This window comes from Zootermopsis nevadensis, unplaced genomic scaffold (genome assembly GCF_977971745.1).
Source record: "Zootermopsis nevadensis isolate Lab colony 2312 unplaced genomic scaffold, Znev_1.0 Znev_ptg000006l, whole genome shotgun sequence".
NCBI lineage: Eukaryota > Metazoa > Arthropoda > Insecta > Blattodea > Termopsidae > Zootermopsis > Zootermopsis nevadensis.
Window position 1 is genome coordinate 14555997 of NW_028259138.1, and position 24634 is coordinate 14580630.

Sequence of the window (24634 nt, forward strand, 5' to 3'; positions counted from 1 at the left end):
ACATCCCCTCTGCCACCTGGTGAGAGAAGTATAGGCCCAGTGTGTTTGAATTTCCCACTGCCGAATGAATACGGGGAAATATGTTGAAAGAAAGGAACTAGTAACTTAACGAACGAAGTCACTAGGCCGTGTAAGTTGGAGGCGCAAATCGAATTTAATGTGCTTATTTCGTATATCTATTTATAACATGTAATGATATGGTTAGGTGTGCTATATTTAGTATATACCTGACAAAGTAGTGAAAAACATCAATACTGGAACGCAGATAGCAAACGGCGTGACAACGTAAAAGTATGTATTGGACTGTACATGTCTCATTTCCATGTTTTGCACGTGGTATCATATCTAATAAAGAAAAATATGGAAGGTGGTTGTTTTCTGGGTTGTAGCGCCGTAAAATATTACTCAGTAAAGAAAACCATGGTTCTTTCCATGTTAAGATAACCTATCCTCGATGGAGCGCTTGTATGGGTTTGAAAACTACGCAAGTGTGTGGTATATTGGGAGATCGTTGGATCAGCACAGACTTTTGTTATTACCATAGCCTTTCTACATTATATGTGTGAGAAATAGTGATGTTTAATTCCTTACCTGAGTAAATACATCAACACTGGAAGTAGAACCCAAAGGTTCAATGGCATTAAGATCACAGCCAGTTACATCCACCACCCATTCTTACACTCTGCTTTTCTAAACATCCATCATCAGCATCCCATGTACTTGTTCCAAATGGTTTTCCTAGAAAAAATTGTATGGAAACAAGTACATGATTTAGACCATTGAATTCAATTAATTCCTGATATCTTTCCTTACACCATCTTTGTTAGCAACCAAAAGCGTACATCGTTTTGTGGATAGTACAAATTAATTAAAATGTTTTTGATTTCTCCTCTCCTAAGAGAATTGTGGGCTTTTTTACAGTACACAGCTGATGTACTTATCCATTAGTTTACTAAAATAAATACTTTTATTAAAAAAGGAAACATTTTGTTACTAGGGAGTTGGAAGAAAACATGGAAGATGGGACTTCAAGTGACTCTGATGATGATGTAAGCATAAGCAGTATGACTGAAAGTGATAGTACCAATGAAATTGATGTCAGCAGTTGTAGGAAGACAACATCAAGTAATGAAAATGAGGAGGAAGAAGAAGAGGACGAAGTTGTAAAAGCAATCAGAAGAGAACGAGAGAAATGCAGAGAACATCCACCAGATATTCAGTCAGAAGACTTTGTTTTTGATATATCTTTTCATCCTCAAGAGGAAATTATTGCAGCTGCTACTATAACAGGAGATGTGATTCTGTGAGTTGGTATAACAGAGGATAGAAACTGAGTAATTTAATATATAAATCTGATTTTTGATCCATTCCATAGAGCACTCAACAGTGGTTCCTGAATTCTACAAGGTTTCCTGTCAATGATCAGAGTTTTTATTCATTCCCACAATTTTTGTAGAAGAGAAAATAATATTAATACATTTATATTATTAATTGTAGGTCTTTGCAGTAGGTCCATATGTTTATAGTCTTTGCCAGAAGCAGAACTTTAGTACGAACATAAAAGTAAAATCTATAATTATGTTTGAGCATATGGCAATATTACTCAGTATATGATTTCTTGTGCAGAACTGTGCTGGCCTGTTTTTTACAAGTGCAGTTCTGGATCATCTGTGCTAACCCCAAATGTTTAATTGGTTTTATCTTTGTGTACAGACAATTGCAATGACTTTTTTTAGGCACAAGTATACTGTTGAAGAGACTGAAATTTTGGAAACCTTGGAAGTCCATGAAAAGGCTTGCAGAAACATAGAGTTCAGCAAAGATGGAAAGATACTATTTTCATCTTCTAAAGATAAATCCATTGCATTGTCTGATGTTAAAACTGGAAAACTGAAGCAGTTTTATGAAAATGCACACGAGTAAGTTGAATTCATCAGGATGAACTTTATTAGATGTTAGAGTAATACTTGCTTATAACAAAAACCCAACCTGAACATTGATCCAGTCCACTTCTAGATAGGATAAAATATTGCACAGGTCACATTGCATGTAATTTGTGTTTATGATCAAAGATACGTATAAAAATTGTATGCTAATTAAGTACATTTTTCTTTCCTTCTTTTATACATTTTAAAAATGTCTGAGCATGTTCTGTCTACAGTTTTGCTTTATAGTGTCATATATTTTATAAGTATTCGTCTTCAAATAAATTTCTGATAACAGTGTGGAATAAAATTATATGAGGAAATAGTATTCCTAAATGGAAAAAGTTTTATAAGCATTCAGACACATTATTTTCTGTTAGAATCATGTTTTTCCCTTTCTTTTCCATGTTCGTGTTTTAGGTAGTTGTGCATTGATTTTCTATACATATTCTTGGTAATAGTCATTTGTTCTGATAAAGACAGGTTAGTGCTTGATCCAGACAGGTTTTACTGTATCTTGAAAGTATCCTGTAGGATGATGTTCAGTTTTTTCAGAAAGTGTATGTTGGTAACATTGGCTAAACTTGAAACTGTAAAGAGCAACCCCCACTGCTTATTTCAGTGACCCATTATATTGCTTGCTGGTTATGGATGAAAATCTGCTGGCTTCAGGAGATGATAGTGGAACAGTGAAATGTAAGTTCAAACTGTTGTTGTATATGTAAAGAAGATAAATACAGTCAAACTCGGTTATAATAAACACAAACATAATGAATTAATGGCTGTAGAGAGCAAATGTCAATTTCATGTTTTACTACATTCATTTATATACAACATTTCTTGTATATAATGAGCGTGCTTCTTGGATGTGACGAATAGAATTGGTTTGACTAGAAACAGTCTTTTAGCCCTTTGCATTAAGAAACATTTTCATTTGTTTATATTCTTAATGATTCTGTGCATTGTGTATAATAGATAAATTATACTATCCATTTATAAAGACAAGAAAACTTTTATGAACATTTTGAGTTATTTGTAAACATTAGAAATTCATCAACAGAGTATGAGGAGTGTGTAATCAAGTATCTTCTTAATGATACGTTAAATTGTGCCTTTTTATTAAGTCGTGAGACTTTATGGTAGACTGTTGAAAATGTTGATGCCAACATAATGTGCACTCCTCAGGATCACACCATTGCCACATTTGTAAGTACTGACTTATAACCGATATGTGTAATTTTTTGTTGTGGTTAAATTTAACTTCTTGCCACTCTTCATGTTCATGGGCCTGATGATTTTTAGTTATTGGTTTGAAACAGAGCGAAATAAGCATCTTTGTTTGACTTGTTCTTGTTTTCAAAAACAAGTACCTTATTGGAAGCTGTATATAATTTCTGGATACTGTATCGAGTGATGCTAAGGTTGCTCCGATCTCACAGTTTTGTTCATCCTCTGTGTTATTACCGATTGTAGGAAATGGAAAATTTCAAGGTTGGGTGGCCTCCATTGGAACAGTTTTTACACTAAATTTAATGAAAATGAGCTAGATGTTTCAAAACACCTCCAAGTGCTACAAGATTTCTTGATATGATTCAAGCATCACCCAATAAAAACAAAGTATGCTTTCCTATGTTATAAGATATGTTGAAAACACTGTCCCTGTACAATGACATACTGTCTCTCTCTACCATTTAAATAGATTGAAATTGCATTATGAAGAGGAACTTCATAGATTCAACTCTATTAATTAATCTAATTATTCTGGGAGGAAATCTGTCTGTACAAATGAAACCACGCTTCTTTAGGAAGAAAGATAATTTCACGATGCTGGTCTTTGTGCAATGCACCTCAGTGATTTCACTGTTGTGTATTCTAACCAAGCCCCTATTTTTTTAAGCACACAGAATTTGTTAGCAGGTTTCCTGTTCAGAAGTGGCTTTAATTAATAAGTTTATGGATGCTGTTGTTCTTGGAACTCTGATCCCAGGAAATGTATGATGAAGTTTTCTCCAAAACTTCCCAGTGAAACCACATTTCAGATACAATTTGTGCAGAAAAACATGCTGTTTGACAGTATATCAATCCATATCCACACATACAACAATAACCAGTACTTAACACAGGCACACCTACAGTTTTGTGTGAATAATTTTAGTGTAAACTGCTGTTAGCACTTGGTGGTTAATAATGTGCTTCCTGCTGGGAGCCAGGAAGTAACAGTTGCATTTAACTTCGTCAGTGGATGCACTTGTAGGTAGTGCATATGAACTGTCTCGGGACTGGTTTCATTCAATGCAATGATCCTTCGAATTCTGTAACAGTTTTGGATTTCTTGATCAGCTGAGTAACTGCCATCTGCTTAAGGTAGACCTGCAGTGTTGTGTTAACATATCGTTAACAGAATAAAGCATAACAATACCTAATTTAACATGTCATGTCTGCAGTTTGATACTAGAAACTGGCAACTTTAGCAGACATAATTGTATTGGAATGATGAGAGTCTACTGTAATTAATACTTCCATTATAAATTTGTGCATAACAAGGTCTTATACGAGTAAACTAATGTTGTTACAGTGGACAAATTGAGAAGGACATGATTAGTGGGGCTTGTGACAGGAAAGGCATAAGTTTTAAAACTGGTGTCGAAGTAACTACTTGAATTACAAGAGGATCCGAGAATATCATTAAGATAAATAAATTAGGAGTATAATTTGAATGTTGCTTCCAGTGTGGGATATAAGAAAGAGCAATCCAATTTGTTCATTGAAGGAGATGGATGATTATGTTAGCTGCATGGTCACAACTGAAGCCCAGAAGTATCTGGTTTGTACGAGTGGTGAAGGGACTATCACTTCTATAGATCTTCGTAACAGAAGACTTCACCTTCAGGCAAGATTTGAATTAATTTGAAGTTTATTAACTGGGGTGGGAATGGCTTTTCAAAACTAGGCAGATGCTCCTGTTCAGAATTAGGTATGTGTTCCGGAGTTATAGAAAGGCCCAGAGAAGTTACTAATATTTTCCGAAATGCACTGTTGTCTGGAACAACAGCTGTGACATCCTTCATTAAAAAAGCACTCTGGCACCAAGTAGACAGTGTCTGTCAATTTCCGGCTTTGATTATGAGCTGTTTGAGTAAAGAGATCTTGGGGCAAAGTCTTATTCTATCATTTCAGTGACTGAGGTGGGTACCATATAGAATAGTACAAGAAAAAGATGCCAGGTCTTTCATTGTTCAGCCCTTTGTTTTTGTGATTGTAAATAAAATGTTTTAACGATTTTAATGGCATTACAGTCAGAAGAATATGATGCTGAACTGACTTGTATGGCCATAATGAGACATGAGACCAAGTTGTTGGTTGGTTCATCAAAAGGGACACTCTACCTTTTCAACTGGGGAGAGTTTGGATATCATAGTGATGAATTTCCAGGCCCTAAACATGCTATCAACTGTCTGCTGCCAGTGACTGAAAATATTGCTGTATGTGCAGCTGATGATGGGGTTCTGAGGTAAGTCCATGCCAGTTTTTGTTGTTGATACATGAAGGGTTTTCCTGTCCAGCTTGCATACACATTGTAGATGTTGCTTTTGATTTTCAGGGCAACACATCTATTCCCACAACGCCATCTTGGTGTGGTGGGACAACACCAATTCTCTGTTGAGTCACTTGACATCTCTAATGATGGACGATTCATTGCCTCTTGTTCACATGATCAAAAAATTAAGTTCTGGAATGTCAAGTACTTTGAGGACATTCAAGTTGATGGCAGAAAGAAGGCTAAGAAAGCAGAATTTCATCACAATCTTCCATCGTCTAAGTGTACCAATGTATCGGATTTCTTTTCAGAGCTAACATAATGTAGCATGAATCCACAGGAACATTACTGTACAGAACATGTTCTGTTTCCTCAGTTTTGTATTTTATTTGTGATAACTTTTGAACTATGTGCAGGATGGTGTTTTACCCACATTCCTTTGGTTGCACACACATACCCCCTTAATTTGTGACTGGCCACCTAAATTTGCACACAGTGTGGGGCTATGACATGTGGGCTGTATATGATCTGACAATACATGAGATTTGTTTGAAATCAAAGGATGTAAGAAATTCAGTGTAAAACTTTATACATTCAGACTTTTAGATTGTTTCTTCTTTATTATGGATTTGCATTAACCTGATCTATCTAGCCAGTGCAGGTGCCCCCGTCATTATACCTAAAGATGAGGACAGAACCAGTCCTCAAAACTTGTATCTTATAATGTCAGATGATGAACAAGGTCCAAAACCCAACACTCAAGTCTGATTATTGCAGCAAGACAGCATTACTAAACCTAATTACAACCATAAAACAGCGTCCAGTGCCAAGTGTCACATTCTGAGAGGTTCCAATAGTTCTTTCTATTTATTCACATAGTAGTTTGACATTAGTTTATGCTGAGAGCCAGGCAGAATGCTGCAAGTTCTTCAATAAATGGTGGTTTTGTATGTCCAGAATTATATATATGTGATTGTTGTAAAAATTGGTAATACCAAGAGTTGTAAAAGTGTGTTCTGTAATGTGAACCACAACTGAAATATTGCTACGTATGTTGGATGCTATCTATTGTCTGCAGGTGGTTGGCTCTATCTGTACATATATTTCCATTTTTTTTCTGATGTTAATGGCAGACATTAGGAGTAATTAACATGTAACTGTATTATCCATGGGGTTCTGTATTTAACTCACACCACTGCCAGTCTTGATATTAGAAATTTAAAGTTTATACTTAGAGAAGATACAACTTCACTAAGTGTCAAGGCTGAGTGGTTAGTACCCCTGCTTTATATTCATGGAAACTGGCCATCCTTACAGATTTTTTTTTATCAGGCCTTGAAAATACAAGTTCAAGCAGAACTGAGCAAACTTTGTTGGTCTTTGATTGCCCTCCGCCAATAGCTGCTATTATATACAGCGTTAGATAATGGAATTATACAAATGTGCAGTCTTAAGGTTGGTATTTGTTCGGTGGTAATTATTTAGTTGGTAACGCTGGGTAGTGTGAGTGAGAAGTCAGTTTAGTGTTTTGTGTGGACACCTATCAGTTCTAAAAGAAAATGGCAAATTATCATAAACCTGAAGCACGTACCGTACAGGAATTGAAAGATATCGCCAACAAATTACGAGTACATGCAATCACAGCAACCAACACTTCGAAATCTGGGTATGTGCGATTTTTTTTTCCTTTTAAATATTAACCTATTTTATACAGCCATGTGGCTCGTTTAAATCCACTTGCGAACCATTTAGAGCACTAAGGGGTCTTTCTTTATACGTACAATATTAACTGCATAATAAATAATGTGCATTTTCGTAACCGCTACACGAATCAATAAACATTCTGTAATAGAGATTTATAAGAGTTGCATGAATTTGAAAATGGATACAAAAAATACGCGTATTATTTTAGTTTTAACTGTTGGCTCTAAGGAAAAGGAGGGGGTGATGGATGAAGGAGTTCAAGAAGCGATATATAAGCCTATTTAACGATGGAGCTTTGTTGACATAAGGAGGTTAGGCCTATATGAATGCTTTGTGCAATCGTGTTTCATACAAATGGTTACTGAAAAGAAGGGGGGGGGGGGAAAGAACCACGAGAAGTGGCATGTCCACTAGCCAAAAGGCTTTGTGCTACACTACAGTTTTTGGTTACTGGACAAGCATTTGAAGATATGAAATTTACAGATGCAGTGGCATATCAAATACTGGGCAGAATATTTCTTCAAACACGTGAGGGCATTGAAAGAAAACAACTGTAATAAATTGACTTGTCATAAAGATGGAAAACTATATTATACTTCTGTCAATTCAGTCATGAACTCCATTATTTGTGATGGCCCACCATGATGACAGAATCACAACTGAAGAGTTATGAACAATATTCACAGTACATGGTGCAATAAAATTGATGCAAGTTTTTTTGCACAGCACATTTTAAACTTGCTTAGTGTTTTTTTCAGTCACTGTGCAAACCTTCAGTACTGCCCCATCACCGTTAATGATAACTGTGCAAACCTAATATTGTGCAGATGCAGTTGTAGGGGCCCCTTTAAGTATAGCTTTATTTGTAGCCATGTTGTGTCTTTGTTTTGCATTGAGATTTGCCGGAAAGCTGGAGAGTCTGTTCCAGTCTCTTATGCAGCCTTTCCAGAATAGTAGAATAAATTCTATGAAACTGTCAACTTCTGGAGAAACTCTGTAATTAGATAACATAGATTATATAGGCAGATTGATTTTTGTGTCATGGCAGAGTGACAATATAAGATATCTACATGCATAGTATATTAGTCTCGCTAGCTTGGTGTACACTTTTTGGATGAAAGTTTTTTACATAAAGAAAGTGGCAGAGAGATAGTAGAAACAACAGGCAATTATTTTGTTTAAGATACTGATAAAGTAATTTTTATTGGTGGAGAAATTTAATGAATACCAAAGGAAGTATGTGCAGTTAAGTGAATTTTAGGTGGTATATATTTATGTTTTTTCCAAACAATCAGTAATATGAGGTAGAAAATTGAGTGGAATTTATTTTCCTTTTTATATCGTAGCCCTGTAGTACTGAGAAGATTGGCTGAATAGAATGACCAAGGGTTCGATATTATCTCAAAAAGTGTGACCTTGACTTAACGGAACGTTTCGGTCCTTGCATTATTTCATAGCATAGCAACAGAGTTGAAGGTCAGTAGCGCTGATACTGAACCCAAAGGAAATGGAAAGGCTGTGTCCTGATGAACAGCATAACATTTCTTCGGAACCACTCCAAGAAGCCAACTGTCTAAAATGTAATCTGTACCGACTCCCTCATTTTACATCCCTCAGACACAATTCCGGAGTCATCACTGCCCAAGATGAAGAGAGAGAGTTGCATAATTCGGTGAATTTAACTTGAGACATAATTCTGTTTGCTTGATGGTTCTCTACCTTTAAGTGGGACTTTGAAAGGATCTGGTACGCTGAGACATGTTGAATTATCCATCTTGATTACACTTCAGTGATCAATTACTGCAGTCCGACTCGACGTAGGTGTCCCCTTATTCGCCTATTATGGAACCCGAAGTTTAATTTTTTTTACCAATTCGGCTGTTTAATACGTTCATTTCATCTGGAGGTTCAATAGTGCGATTAAAATGTGTCTTTAGGAATTTAAATCATAGTTAAATTGTAAATTTGCGAATATGTTCGATGCTTCTGTTAACGGCGCGGTCCCTCCTGACGTGAAATAAAATAATTAAGTTAATACGAAGTGATGACAGCACAGGCAGTCATGGTTCGGTATAAGGTAGTATCACAATTAGCTTGAAATCCACGAAAAAGAAAGTTGCAGGTTCTCCACCCATGATTTTAACCGGGAACTTGCAGAACGCGAAAGGGGTTTGTTATTCACTACATGGCTACTTTGGTGGTTGTGATGTAACTCATTAATTCAGTACAACGATTCCATTTTTAACTTTCACTACAGTAAACTGATTTACATTCGTATACTGCACTAGAAATGGCGCAAGTTTATTTGTTGCCATTGTCATCGTTTGACATGTTAATGCACATACTTTTCTTGCTGATACTTTTACAGTAGATGATATTTGGGAAGTTCCGTTCCAAGAATGTTGTTCGGTATTGTAAAATGATTTTACATTTGGACACCATCAATGCAAGGCGCATGCCCTGAAGTGTGTATGACCAGCGTTAGCTGCACTGAAGGCGAAGTTGCTGAAGAAAACCGGAGGAGAAAGCGTGTAGAGTGCAGGTCGAGTAGAAGTACAAAATGAGGGAAGAGTATAAGGCTCCGAATTTGCAACTTTTGGCTGATATTGCAAACACATTACGTATTGATTCTGTTAAATCTACAGATACGAGCAAGTCTGGGTAAGTTTCAAAATGAAATACAGTAGATTCCGGTTAATTGGGACAAATCTTAAAGAACAAACCTTTTTAACTCTTTACGTTGAACTTCGCATAATTGGGCGAAAGTGTTCTTGTCCCGATGTGTCCCAGTTAACCGGAATCCGCTGTAATGCTTGTGTAATCTCAGTAAATGTAAAGGAATAAATTTTATCGCATATTGGGCGCAGATTTGCAGTGCCCTGTCTTATGTCGACCACGTGCACCCGGCTTTTCGTATTTCTATAAATTACTACTTAGTTCATTAACGATTCACTACTGCGACCTTTGCAGGCGAGGGTAGTGGAGAAGGTGTTGTAAATTGTATTCTTGGCGTTTTTAATTTCAATTAAGTTGGAATAGTTTTAAAATCATGTTCGAATTTTAATGGCGGCTGCCTGTCAGCTCTTAAAATCACGAATTCGAGTCGTTCCGGATGAAGAGCTGTAGCTGTAGGTAGAGAAGCATAGTATGTTCGAATTTGCATAATTATGGACTGAACTCAGAAGAAATATGAATGTGATTAATCGAATACATAGTCGGTTATAAAAGGAAGCCAAGGTGGCCTGATGTTGACCTTGACTCATTTCACGAGTTTTCAATACCAGCTGCGGTCAGAGGGCATTTTTGATATGCTAGTGAACTTGTTGATGTTACTATGTAAGCCGGGCTTGTGACACGTAGTGAGCCTTTTTCCGTGACCTGAAATTTGGGAAATGGAGTACATTTTTGTGTTCCAATGAACCATGGTGGTTCTGAAGAGGATTTAGGGAATTTGAAGGAAGAAAGAAAGAAAGTAAGTTAAATTTTTTCAATTTTAAAAGTTGAAACGGTGTCCTCTTAATTGCAATAATTCCAAATTAGTCTCTGTATGTTGGTACTTCTGCACTCGGCTACAATGCGAAAAGTCGTATTCCATGTATCATAACTGCTTATAGTTACAGCAAATGCCCGCTTCCTCAGTTACAGACGAGATGAGTTCGATGGGCGAAAGAAAGTGCATGGCAAATTTTGAAATGCCCAGGGGGAATACTTTGTTATTCCCATTCATGTTCTTTCTTGAACAAGGTTTTCAGATTTATTTAGAAACTGTAGCACCATTTTGAAATAAATATCAAGCTCGAGTTCTGGACTGGCAATTGAAGCTTTGGGCCAACATAACTTGTGGCTTGTTCAGAAGGCTTCTGGTAGACTGGTTGGCCCCCTTGGGACTGGTCATTGGGTAGTTTGCCCTACCCTTTCACCCTGGTGGTAGCCTCTATGCCTCTCCTCATCTCGACAAGTATGGACCGCTTCAGCTGTCAAGACAACCAGAGACTGCTAGTCCACATGGACCTGAAGAAGGGATATTTCCTTCTTTGCCAACATCCAAGTAACAAACACCTGCTCCAGATCAATACATAGGCGCTATATCATCCGTGATTGTCTCGCCTTCAGCCTCAATTTGATATCTGTCCCCAGAGGCTTTTCTGTTGGTTGGACACTTTTTTGAGTAGGCAATATGCAGTGAATGGGATGTTATGAGTGGGCACCTGCCCAATTCTTAACTGGCGTGTGGTTGAAAATAGGTGATAAATAAAGGCCACGTGGTGAGGAGGTGTGATGAATCTGGAAAGAAGGTGATTGAAGGTATTTTAGTGACTGTGAAATTGTAGTGTTGAAGAGTCTGTTGAGGGAAGTGAGTTCAGTGATCTAAAAACATTAATATTTGATTTCCAGGGATATGACTGCATTAATATGTAAATGTGCAAGTACTGTCTATACAAATTAAGATGTTAAATATTTGAGTAGGTGAGAAGAAAAATGGCAGCAAGTAAAAGGTTATTTCTGTCATTAATTGCTGCTTTTAAGTAGTGTGTGGCATAAAGAATGCCTTTGGATCTTTGTTGTAGTGAAAACCTTTCCAGTCATGATAAAGCTAAAGCTATTCTGTTGATACAAGAAGCAGTTTATGGTATGTTAGTCATGACGTTTCTCCACTTAATTGTCAGACAGTCAATGACTTTTCTTAAAATTCAATTTGTTTTGCCATTTTAGGTTAGATTCATGTGATGATTTTATGTCTACCTGCAGGAAAAGTAGTATAGCAGGCATTAACATTTCTGAGATGGACAGTGTAAGTGCAATATAGTTTCACGTCCTTAAATTTAAAATGTTGGTATGTCCTTTAGTAATGGGCTATACAAAATTGTTATAGAAGTTAAGAATGGGAAGTAGCTGCCTGACATCCGTTTACAAACCATCAGCTTGCTTCCTCATTTCATGAAAATAATTGATGAACATTTGATTATGGAATTTGTGTGGTGTGAGATTAACATGTTTTTGTGATGCTTGAGTAGTGGATATTTCAAAATTTGAACGAGTTTTCCGTTATACATTATGCTTACAGACACCCGACGTCATGTTCTTCTATGGCAGAGGCAATGTCGGTTCTTTTTTTCCATGTGATGAGGTACAAACTGTCGAGCCCTAGAGATCCATCGAGTGATCGCTTCATTCTCTCAAAGGGACATGCTGCTCCCATTTTGTATGCAGGTAAGAAGACTTAACTTTTTCTATTTCATTGTGCACATATTCAGCCTTGGCCCAGGTCTACCCCTCCCCCCAACAACTCTGCAAACTTTGGAGAGCTTAGCAACTTTCAAGGATTGTGTTCCTTGGAACGTCAGTTTCTGAAGATCAACTTTTTTTGCCTCCCGAGTTAATAGAAATGTAATATTTTGTCCCTGGCATGATCCTGCTTATTTAATCAGACACATAAAATTGCTTCATCATTTTAGCTATTACTACACACAGCACTTTGTCTGGTTTTGAATTTTGGCTTGACTGAATTCTTAGCCTGTAACTTGAGGCGTTGAATTCAGAAGAACCATCAAAATTTGAACCTCTTCACTTTTTTCCTCTTATGTGAAATTTTTCCATGAACTGTGCTATATTTTCACCTACCACTGGAGTCTGTTAAGTTAGGTTAAGTCTTCCTTTTCATTATGTCCTATTCTGAGCTTCTGGAGGCGACTGCTTCATTCTCAAAATTGTTTGGGAACATTTGCTACATTTCGTACATTTATCACAGATTCTTTTCTCTTTCTGAGTACTAGGATTCTCTTTTATTATCCAGTCCAACATAGGTTTCAGCTTTTTCTTGGGATTTGCAACATTATTTTCAACACTTTTAAAACATCTAGCACTGTGACATTTGTAGCCGTTTTAATATTGGCAAAATTAAAATTAATTTTTCACCTGGAAAAACCAGTAGAGAACTTGCAGACATGGAAATTTAACTTAACTGCACTGGAATTAAATGTAGACTGAAAGGCTGGATGGGTTGAATCCCTGCAGCTTGTCTGTACCAGTCACATGTCTTATCATGCTTAATCATCCACTGTAGCATCAGACTGCGAACAACAATAAAATAATCATCAGTTTTATGTCCAACATGTTATAGTTCAAAGATGTATTGAATTGATTACCAAATGCTGTGTGGAAAACCTTCATAAATCTATCGATTTTTTCCCCATAAATTAGGGATAAAGTGTTAGTGTGTACTAACACTTTGTGAATGGCATACCAGATGAAAGCCTCATTTAAGAGCTTTTGATTAATACAAGAATTGTAATTAGGACCCGAATCATAACCTTTTATTGAGTCAGAACAAGGGGAAATTGAAGGAAAACTTCCAAAGTTAAAAACATTGAACACCTGCAGGTAATGAGTACCAGAATGTAAAATTTCATACATGTCACTTCCAAAGGAGACACAACAAGATTGCAATGTTGTTAGAGTCAGAGCTGGTCAATGAAAATTTTGCCACAATGCCCTGCGTGGGAATGAAAATGGTAGTAAGTATGTTGACGTAAAGCTCGGTTGTTTTGTTTTACAGCATGGGCTGAGGCTGGTCTTTTTCCAGTGTCAGACCTCCAGAACCTGCGGAAAATTGACAGTGACCTTGAAGGTCATCCAACACCAAGACTTAATTTTGTCGATGTTGGAACTGGCTCTCTGGGACAGGGTCTCTCTGTTGCTTGTGGAATGGCTTATGTTGGAAAGTATTTTGACAAAGCTTCATACAGGTAATTTTTGATTTTCTTCCTATGATTGTGTTCACGTTTATTTAAACCTGAGTTATACATACAGGTAGTAGGTAAAATTGATTAGTCTGTGATGATATTTGAATGTACGATGCCTGGAGCGTTTGTTATGTTGTTAGTTATTGTGGATTATGACAGCACAGAACAAACATGAATGAATGGAATTTATTTTTACTCTACAGGGTGTACTGTCTGATTGGAGATGGAGAAAGTGCAGAAGGCTCCATTTGGGAAGCACTGCAGTTTGCCAGCTATTATAAGCTGGACAACTTGTGTGTTATTGTTGATGTAAACCGTCTGGGTCAATCAGAACCCACGTCTATGCAGCACAATATGGATGTTTACTGGAAGCGGTTGGATTCATTCGGATGGAATGCAATTCTTGTGGATGGACATGATGTTGAGGAACTTTGCAAGGTAGTGCATGTGTGCCCAGCAAGATCTCAGCAAACTGACCTTTAACATTCACTTATGGGACACTGCAAAATGTGCGCGCGCACTCTCCCTCTCTCACATTCAGACAGTGTTAGAAGTCGCACACATCATGCAGCATTCATAGCAGTGTTATGATAGGAGAGTGTGGTTTTCCCAAATTGTTCCATGAATATCTGTTTTGTATATTTTTTGCTAGTATTTTTATGCAAAAATGTTGCTTGGTAGAGCATAATCAACCAATATCCAATTGTTTTCCAGTCTTTAAGTAGCTAAATTTAAAAAACTAGAGCAGAGCGCTCCTTTTGGAGCTCCTCGGGGTGGTTGAACTCAAGTTGCCAAGTAAAGAAATGACGTGAGTGGATTGCGTATAAATAAATGTTTGTAGAACCTAAACCATGTGTGATATGTAAAATCTGAAAACAGATATGGAAAGCTCAAGAGGTAATACGTATTTCGTACGCAATATGTCCGATTCATCTGTTACAGTTTTCGAGAGGCAGGCGCTTAACGCGCGAGATGCAACATTGTTTTATGACTCAATTGTTTGGCTACAAATCGGTTGACGACAACGGGGAATCAGAAATTTTTATAGTAGAAGAGAATTTCACGAATTTTTATGTTAATGAGCAAACACAGTACTAGCCTTGCTGGAAGTTTAGAATTGAAATTTCGAAAGTTATTTTGAAATAGAACCCTTTTCATTGTTTTTCTTTTCTTTTTTAATTCATATGCTGTCAAAGTGTGTAGAAATATTGCATTTTTTGAATGTCTTTGCATTGTAAGTATTACACATTAATTTGTTACATTTTTCAGGCCTTCCATGAAGCATCCTCTACAAAAACAAAACCCACTGCACTCATTGCAAAAACATACAAAGGAAAGAACTTTCCCACTATTGAAGACCAGGAAAACTGGCACGGCAAACCGTTGGGTGACAAATCTGAAGTAGTGATTCAGGTAAGTTTGTTATTTGAAATTTACTTATCAGGTACGTTGTAACCATGTGAGATTGATTTCGCTTTCCTTGAACTGCAGCTTTCTCATTCTTCTTTGACAACTCTCGAAATGTGATATTATAAAATATACGTTTGATAAGTGGGGAAGCATGTGCTAGTGAAGTAATGGACATTTTCAGCATTCTTACAGTTGCATGTCTTTTGAGGGAATTTGGAACAACAAATATAATCCTCTATCTTGAAATGTATAAACAATAGCAAGGTGTGTCTCAACATTATAATAGTCATTGTTAAGAGCTGTTAAATACTTCAAAGATGGTAGCCTAAAACTGTCTCTTGGCTTATGTAGCGTTACAAAATCCTGCAAATTGAAACGTAAGTGTATACATCGATCTTGGAAAGGAACAGTGACAGTTGAGATATATACATAATTCTGCCATCATTGTTTCCATTTTTTATGCGTCAGTGAGCAAAAATCATGGATGTGTGCTTGTATAGTACATTTAGTCCATTCAGTTGCAAAGAAGTCTACAGTATATTGTGACATGTTCGTTGTTCCAGCACCTGAATTCTCTTATAAAAAACACAGGCCCCTTGCAAGTGGCACCTCAGAAGCCCCTGAAAGAGGATGCCCCAATTGTGGATATTAGTGGTGTGAAATTGTCTTCCCCTCCCAGCTACAAGATTGGAGAAACTGTGGCCACGAGATATGCGTACGGCACAGCTCTTGCCAAGATCGCAGCCAACAACAGTCGTGTCATTGCTCTTGATGGTGACACCAAAAACTCTACCTACTCGGACAGGTTGAAGAAGGTTAGACTTACTTTTAGCAGCACTGGCAATATTAAGCATCTCTTATAAATTGTGTTACGTCAGTTTTGGCAGCGAATGTATTAAGTTGTCAGTTTTTTCAGTATCTGTAAGAAGTCAATCTGTGTATTTTATACAGGTGTATAACCATTTCCCTAATTGTGATTTTGTAACACGTAATTTCAGGCCTTCCCAGAACGCTTCATTGAGTGTTTCATTGCTGAACAAAATCTTGTTGGAGTTGCTATTGGCGCCACCTGCAGAAACAGAACCATCGCATTTGTATCAACATTTGCAACGTTCTTCACTCGAGCCTTTGACCAGGTTTATTTTCTTATTATTTTTATATTACATCATTTGATTTGTATGTACATATATGTTCATAAAACTGTAAAAGCACTGAAATATGATTACACGGACAATATTCATTGCACTTTTTTATAAACAGGTGTAAAACCTCTTATTTGAAGATAGAGCTCAATATTTGGTTTCTTATCTTGCTTGAGATTTCCCGCTGTCTTCACCAATAATAATAGACACACACGAGAGTAGCCAGATTTGACTTTCTTTTTAATTTTCATCTTGTACGTTATGTACAGCAGAAACTAAGCACTTGAACTTTTGTAAGTCCCAATCTTGAAGTAGTGTAAGTGTACAGCTGGCATCATAATTCCAGTCATTTGAAATTCTGTTTGTTAGTTCTTCTATACCTACCATTAACTATATTGATTCATGCCAGATGACTGTTAAACAAAGACACCAATATGTCTGCTTGATTTGAAGCAAAACATGAATTTATTTTAGTGACTTTTGAGTCTGGACTCAAAACGTTGGTTGGGTGCCCATTTTCCCAACCGTTCGGCATGGTAGGGGACTCACAGTGATGTGAAGGTCACATTTGAAACTTTGAATCCCGAGGTCTGAATATATTTCTTAATGTGTGTGTTGTGTTTACGGAAATAGATCCACTCATTAAATTTGTGAGTAAAAGGTAAAAAAAACTCTTTTCTTAGTTCTGATTTATAGGTTCCATGTTCAAATCTGACCATAGACAAATTATTTTATTTTCCAAAACTATTGTTTTTGTTTCACAACTTACAAAAAATATTACTTAGTATATCAGCCCTTAGAGGGCTGTTTTCAAGACTTGCCATCTTTAATGAGGTGCCCTGAATCTTTGGCCTTCAGCCATGGATTTGATTCACCTTTGCTTGGACTCGGCATTACATGCGAGTCTAATGACTGGGTTGACACAGATTGTGGTCTTCAAGTTTCTACAGTCTTGACAGACAAGGAAATTTCCATTGTATAATTAATCGAAGGTGGTGGAGAAGGGTGGAGAAAAATGTGGGTGAACCTGAACAAATTTCAGTTTGCAAACTTGCGGAGCTGTTGACATTCTAAGAAGCGCGTTAAGTGCAAGTGGAGAAACTGAACATGAGTATAGACGGTTTCACCGTGTTAATTCTCTCAGTAAGTTAATGTGCTAAACAAGCTAAAATAGGTGTACATATATTTTGAATACATACATTACTGTATAAAATATTTAATATTGCAACAGTTTTTGCTTACTTTAATTGCTGTTTAATAGAATAAAAGTATAATTTACAAACATCATCACAATAACCAGCACTAGTTAAATATTGTAGCAAGTGCACAATTTTAATGATTAGCTCTGTTTCCGTAAATACAATGCACATTAAAAAATATACTTGGACATCGGGCTTTGAACTTGCAAACGTGATTGTCACATCAACGCCAGTCCCCTACCGTGATGACTGACGTACGAGGGAACATGTGCAACCAGCCAAAGTTTTGCATTCACCTCTGATTTGCTTTTGGAATAATTGGTAATAATTGTATATTGTAACTTTCAGATTCGAATGGGAGCCATTTCTCAGACTAATGTAAATTTTGTTGGTTCCCATTGTGGAGTCAGCATCGGAGAGGATGGACCTAGCCAAATGGGCCTGGAAGATATCGCCCTGTTCCGAAGCATTCCAGGCATGTGTTCGTTTAAAAATCCAGCATCTTGGATTGTCTGTTAAATTGTTTAAAATGCCAAATATGATGCTTTATATGACAGATCAGAATCATTTAGAATGAAACCCCACTCTCGTAACTCTGAGCACAATTAATGAGAGTGTCATCTTTGTTTTGGGGGTGGGGACTCTCCAGATTAGTTGTGAGATACTTGCCTTATAGAGGTCACTTCACTAGGGGTTAGTGGCTGTGGCATACTACCACAGATGGCTGGTAGTTCCAGATGAGGGTGATTACAGTGTGTAGACAGGCTTCATCTGATGCAGACCAAGCATCTGGAATTTCAGAAGGGAAGTACGTTCTCTCAGCAGGGAGCCAGTGCATCTGGCATGCCACTTCAGGGACTTGATAGCGTCAGCCAACCCGAATTGCTGAGAAAACGGCTGGGGATAGGGATTTGCCAGTTGCGAGAAACCTGCCCTTGTTATTTATGGAGTTTCCTCACCTCTGTGGGGGCTAGTAGCTCTGGCATACCGCCATGAGGGGCTGGTGGTTCCAGCAGCCTTGTGGACAAAAATGATCTACAAAACCAGATGCCCCAAAAGGATATATATACACACACATCAATGAATGAAATAAAGACATATTAATAAACTAAACCATTACATTAGTGAATTAACAAACCCAATGTAGGTGTTTAAAATGACTGCCATTACCTTTGTGGCGTATTTGACAAAGGTGAGCAATTTACTGACGAGTGACCAGCAAAGTTGCTGTGTATATGTCTTTTGGAACACTCTTTGTGCATCCTTCAGGTAGACAGACATCATCTGGCACAGACTAATGAGTCTTGAGTACCAGAAGGAAGCTTAAAATCCAGGAAGAGATCTTAGCAAGTGGGATACTGTGTCCTGTCAAACATGCATTGTCAAAACAAGATTTGTTTTAGGTTTTTTTTTTATTAATTTATTTATCTAAATCTATAATTTTGACTGCAGGATCTACTGTGTTTTATCCCAGTGATGCGGTTAGCACAGAACGTGCTGTGGAGCTCGCTGCAAATACGAAGGGAATTTGCTTCATTCGCACTTCCAGACCTAATACAGCCATTCTGTATAAAAATGATGAAGTACTGCAGGTAATATGACATGAGATTTCATAGTGATGCTAAATGTAGCCACTGATTAAAAGTAATGGCTTCTGGTAATAGAATATTATATTTTCATACTGCTAATACCAGACAATCCTGAGAGAGTTTATCTTCTTTAGAATCTGGTATTTTGGTACAGCAAAGTTCCGGACTAGCTACAAACCTTAGCCACAGGATACGCACATAGAAAAATGAAGAACTTGTCTATGATTTTGCCTGTTGCTTCAGTAGTTTTATGGATTTCCAGTATCAGTGCATTGAATCATGCGAACAAGTGAACATGTTGAACCTGATGATTATGTTTTAATCAAACTATTAGTTCAAAATACAGGCACCAGTAGTCAGCTTCAAAATAAATCATGATGTGATATGAAAACTGGTGAACTGGTAAAAAGGTTGTGTGAAGTGATGGCAGTTGTATAAGAACTAACATTCAGTACAAAAGGATGCTGTATTATGGATTTGATAATAGATCATGTTTTACGCCCAAAGCTTTATTAGTATATTGAATGTACGTGCAAGAGTTGTACAGGAGCTAATTTTTATGACGTGGGTAGTTGAATTGCATTACTGTTCTTGATTCCAGATTGGAAAAGCAAAAGTTTTGAAGAAGACTGAAAATGACAAGGTATTAGTCATAGGTGCTGGTGTGACATTGCACGAGGCCATAACTGCGGCAAATGAACTTGCCAAGGCTTCTATCAATGTCCGTGTGTTGGATCCATTCACTGTGAAGCCGATCGATTCAGAGACGATCATTGCCAATGCCAAGGAATGTGGTGGAAGAATTCTAACTGTTGAGGACCACTACCCACAAGGTAATGCTTGAACATTCTCAAGGCGTTAGGAGTTGATCCTTCTTGTGTTAACATTTTTACAAGCGTCTCTGATGCCCTGTGTATAGAGTATTTTCTTCTATATTTATATTTGTGACTAAATCTGATTTACAAGGTTTGTTAATAACTGATTGATAATGTTGATGATTTTTATCCCTGTAATGTTCTTGTTATAGTCGGTGTTCATTCCACCATATTTTTGATATAATTTTATTTATTTAATTCAGGTGGCCTGGGTGAAGCAGTACTTAGTGCAGTGGCTGAAGAAAGGAATATCACTGTGAAGAAATTGGCTGTAAATGAAGTGCCAAGATCTGGCCCTGCAACGGTACTCTTGGAGAAATATGGAATTAGTGCCAAGAGTATTGTGAAGGCTGTTCGAGATTTAGTTAAGTAATGAGTACTTTTTTTTGGCACTGTACAAACTAAATGTGCAGACATGCTCTTCAAAAGCACATACAGTACAGTCACAATATGACAACTCCCATTGTGTCCTAGAAAGATATTTCTGCAAGCCCATCCAACTTGTATAACTGACGCACATATTGTTAAGCATAAGAACGCATTGCAAGTGCATTTTAAGTTTGTGAAGTGATATCTCTTTTTTTCTTTTCAAAACAGCTTTCCCTTCATTCAGCAATGAATTTGAGAAGTTCCATTATCTCATTGTTAATTGATTTTCTGCATTTAAATTGTTTGTTTCTCATTTTATCCCACTGATGCAGGAATGTGTTTATCCCACCAGCCATTAAGGTATGAACCTCAAACCTAGAGTTCATATGGGGAAATGTTTAAGGAAAATAATGAATTTCCATTAATATTTGTAAATGTAATTAATTTGGTAACATCTCTTTCATTACAAATTGGATTAGTAAATGTAATGAATAGAACTGCCGCAGCTTAATATAATGTAACTGTTCTATGCATCATTCTGAATGGGTTGAAGGTTATGTTTGGCCCTCCAGAGAGACATTAAGTGGACTGACTTATTATTACTATTAATATAGATTTTTCTATATAGTCTGTGATTGAAGACAACATAAAAACTATTTATATTTGGGTCTTCCCAAATTTCCACTGCATTTAATGTAACAGTAGGTGATTTCTCTGAGATTGAAAACAGGTGATGTGATAGTGGAGATCATTTATATACCTCTAGTGTGTCAAACTTATGTGTTTAATGGTACAAGAATCAAAAGGGTTATTAATTGTTCATTACAAAATAAGGTCATCGGTTCACATATACATACAGAAATCTGTCTTACAGGGTGATGTCATGTTCATTATTCTGTAATGCTTTAGCATAAAAATTGTTTCAGTAATTTCCCTCACAATATTATGCATTTTTTTTGTCAAAAATGCTATTTCATTTTAAAATATGTAAATCTGATTAACTACCGTTTACAAAATTTCCATTAGTATTAATTTACATCTGTATGGCCCTCCATGAAGCTGCCCTTGCTAAATTCTGTGTAGCTAACCCTTTCACAATTTCATCCATTGAGTATCATATTTATGCACGCTTGTGAATGCGCACAAACATATTCTGCTGCCAGGTCTCTTTTTGTTTAATTCCTGATATTTTTATGCTTGGCATCACCAAAATAATTTAACAACAATAAAAATGCTAGGTCAGTAGTTGCCATCAATCTGTGAGCTATTTCAGGTTAGGTAAATACTTCATTGTCTACAAACATTGGGCTAGCGCACTGTCGTTCTCATTTGGTGTCAGGCCTTGCTGTAACTGAAGGTGACATCCCTCAGTGCTCTGCCACTTGCCTGTGCACTTTCACCTTTTATCGAGCTTGCAGATTTGTGCTGGCTTCTATAAATGTGCTTTATTGCAGTGATTTGTGTTTCATTGAATGTGAGGTTGGGGTTGGTATTTCTTGCATTTTCTGAGAAGCAGTGACTTCTCTCAACAGAATATTAAATCAGAAAGTATATTGACAGGTGGTTATATTTTAAATTATAAATCACTTTTATTAATGCAAATTTTATATTAAAATTGTTATTTAGTGTTGATGGCTCAGAATTGTATTTTGTCCATATCAGCGGTCTTGTCTGTGATAAAATTTGTTGACTGGTATGGCATGCCTATGCATTATCCCAACCTTGTTACAGGGAAATGGCTTTTGTACTGAGTAATGTAAACTGCGGTTTTCTGGAAAATTTGTATGTGCCATAGAGTTTGAGCCTGCTTGGTATTCTTCAAAGTTATTGCATATGTTCTTGTTAATATGGACATAGCAGAAGACCATAAAGCCTATAAAGTTGTGGACTTTGCGGTTATACCTGTATGTTGCAAGCTATTTTAGATTTAAGAGCATATGTTACAGATTTTAATGGCTGCATATTGCACACCAATACTAGAACATTCCATTTTAGTTAAGTAACTTACATTGATGTTGGGTGGGTACTGGTATTTTGTAGTATAGTTAAATGGGCTGGAATGTATGGTATAGGAAGTCCTTCCACAGGGCCTCTATTTCAAATAATTTGTATTTCTGTGTGAAAGTTCTTATACGTTTAATGTTTGCCATCCGAAACTTTTTCTTCTTTTTCTGAGTATTCCATACAGCTTTACATATGGAGCATTCAGTGGGTGAACAAGGCATAATGAATGGTTAAGTACATTCCTTATTTCTATTTGTGCTGTTTACATGCAATAAATAATTGACATTCCACTTACAAATAGCAGAATTGTTTTGAGTTTCTATTAATTTTAATTCAAAGATCCTCTTCAACTAATTGTCTTCACTTTTAGAGCATTTAACTACTGTACTATGAGGAATCAAAAAAGTAGATGCAATATTGAAATATTTCCATTGTATGATTGATAACACTGCTGAGGCCTGGTTATACTGTAGTTGAGGTCACAGTGATACGCTATGAATGTCATGCAATTGTAGTTCGTGTTGAGTGTGCCGTAAAGACAGTTGCACCAAGAATGGGCAGTCCTGAAGCAGTTTCCATAGTAATATCCTCCAGCTTCCACAAGTCATTGCTTGAGAATTCTCAGTGTTTTGTTCATTTTTGGATGTGGATGGGCATCCTTTTCTGTCTGCAGTAACAGCTCTGGTTCTGCTGCTTTGTTACATCATCACCTGGCCTCTATAATGTGTGGGCAAATTACAACATGGCTTGATTTATGTGTGCTCTAGTATGGTACCATAAATATTCTATGTTTATTAACCCAAACAAATTATTTTTAATTGCAACCATCAGTAACTATTTTAACGTGGATTACATGATTTTTCAATCACTCTGTATTATATTTTGGCCTGTGCATCTCAAATACAGTGGTACCTCAATATAGTGTAATTGATATCTAAAGAAACAAGGCAGCTGGGCCAGATGGTATCTTCAATGAGCACATCATTGTCTCCTACCTGCTACTCATAGAAATTTGGAAAGCCCTCTTCAACCAGTGCCAGATCCCTGGAGAGTGTAGAATATCAAAATGCTATACAAACGCAAGGGTGCCACTGACGACCCCAACTCGTGCAGGGGGATAGCCCTAGAAAATAGCTCATTTAAACTGCTTACAACCATACTAACAAAAAGAATCACGAAGATAGCCAACCCACATATCCCTCAACAGCAGTTTGGGTTTAGAAGAGGCTGTCCGAACCCCAAAACAGAAGTACTACACAATTTTCATTCACTACACAAAAGCCTTTGACAGTGTGAACAGACAGATGCTCGCTGGAAAGCTAGAAAAGATAGGACTGGATGAAAGCACATTCGTCCTGACCCACAACCTGATCAGAATTGACGACACCATAACATCAAAAGAAATTGTACAAACCAGAGAGGTATTACAAGGGGATCCACTAAGCCCACTCTTACTCAACATCGCCACGGCCAACAACACAAAAGTATGTCTACCCGCAACATCGCTATATATCTATGCTGACGATATGGCTCAAGGCTCGACAAATAAAAGTGACTTGCAGGAAACATTCAACCGACTAGTAACCTGGGTGGAACAAAACAGGTTCCAAATCAACAAAGAAAAGACGGTACAGATGGTATTCAGGAGAGGAGGAAGTAAGACTGTGGAAGAGACAGTCTACTTCAAACAAGAACCATTGAAAGTCACTAATGCATTTAAGTACCTGGGAGTAACACTGCAGACTACAACAAAGTCCTACTGGATCCACATTAAAGAGAGAGCCATCGCAGCTACCAAAGGGATGCTCGAAATAAAAAAATCTAAGACAATTTAGCCTTGAAACCGCTGTAAGATTATTCGAAGCTAAAATTGTCCCACTGCTACCCTATGGAATCGAAATCGCATGGTCCAACCTAAGTCTGAAAGACGTAAAATGACTGGAAAACGTCAAGGCACGATTCCTGAAAATTACTCTTGGAATTTCAAAATACGCGCCATCAGGATTGAACCAACCACTACGTCACGCAATAACAAGCCTGGCAGTTCACGGCTACCACCACAAGATTTGTAAAACGAAACTCTACCACGAACCAGGACCCGAATGTGTATGTGGACTATGTGATCAACGATGCGAC

At 37.1% G+C, this 24634-nt stretch overlaps 2 protein-coding genes across 5 annotated transcripts; both read left to right on the forward strand.

The window, feature by feature from the left end:
• The first annotated feature begins 19 nt into the window (after positions 1-19).
• On the forward strand, positions 20-5838 carry LOC110831153 (WD repeat-containing protein 55 homolog). 3 transcript variants are annotated; one of them, XM_022066833.2, is made up of 7 exons: positions 20-130; positions 998-1303; positions 1737-1919; positions 2548-2621; positions 4655-4815; positions 5222-5436; positions 5527-5838. In XM_022066833.2, exons 2-7 carry the CDS (start codon positions 1014-1016, stop codon positions 5783-5785), a joined length of 1182 nt encoding a protein of 393 aa, XP_021922525.1. In that variant the 5' UTR covers positions 20-130; positions 998-1013; the 3' UTR covers positions 5786-5838. The 3 variants fall into 3 exon arrangements, with proteins under 3 accessions (XP_021922525.1, XP_021922523.1, XP_021922522.1); XM_022066831.2 differs by lacking the exon at positions 20-130 and adding an exon at positions 137-291; XM_022066830.2 differs by lacking the exon at positions 20-130 and adding an exon at positions 370-562.
• Positions 5839-6217: 379 nt separating this feature from the next.
• On the forward strand, positions 6218-22798 carry LOC110831149 (transketolase). Of its 2 annotated transcripts, none has more exons than XM_022066825.2 (11): positions 6218-7129; positions 12233-12378; positions 13724-13913; positions 14114-14348; positions 15180-15323; positions 15884-16135; positions 16319-16456; positions 18010-18136; positions 19114-19253; positions 19852-20083; positions 20329-22798. In XM_022066825.2, the coding sequence occupies exons 1-11, from the start codon at positions 7023-7025 to the stop codon at positions 20496-20498; spliced, it is 1881 nt and encodes a 626-aa protein (XP_021922517.1). In that variant the 5' UTR covers positions 6218-7022; the 3' UTR covers positions 20499-22798. The 2 variants fall into 2 exon arrangements, with proteins under 2 accessions (XP_021922517.1, XP_021922518.1); XM_022066826.2 differs by lacking the exon at positions 6218-7129 and adding an exon at positions 9619-9828.
• Positions 22799-24634: the final 1836 nt, after the last annotated feature.

Excerpts from the sequence above, each read along its gene's own strand:
- LOC110831153 (XM_022066830.2), top strand. The coding sequence starts at position 468 with ATGGGTTTGAAAACTACGCAAGTGTGTGGTATATTGGGAGATCGTTGG. Across the intron at positions 4,816-5,221 it reads ACAGAAGACTTCACCTTCAG|TCAGAAGAATATGATGCTGA; the intron begins GCAAGATTTGAA and ends ATGGCATTACAG. Across the intron at positions 5,437-5,526 it reads GCTGATGATGGGGTTCTGAG|GGCAACACATCTATTCCCAC; the intron begins GTAAGTCCATGC and ends TTTGATTTTCAG.
- LOC110831149 (XM_022066825.2), top strand. The coding sequence starts at position 7,023 with ATGGCAAATTATCATAAACCTGAAGCACGTACCGTACAGGAATTGAAA. Across the intron at positions 7,130-12,232 it reads ACCAACACTTCGAAATCTGG|ACACCCGACGTCATGTTCTT; the intron begins GTATGTGCGATT and ends TTATGCTTACAG. Across the intron at positions 19,254-19,851 it reads AAAATGATGAAGTACTGCAG|ATTGGAAAAGCAAAAGTTTT; the intron begins GTAATATGACAT and ends TCTTGATTCCAG.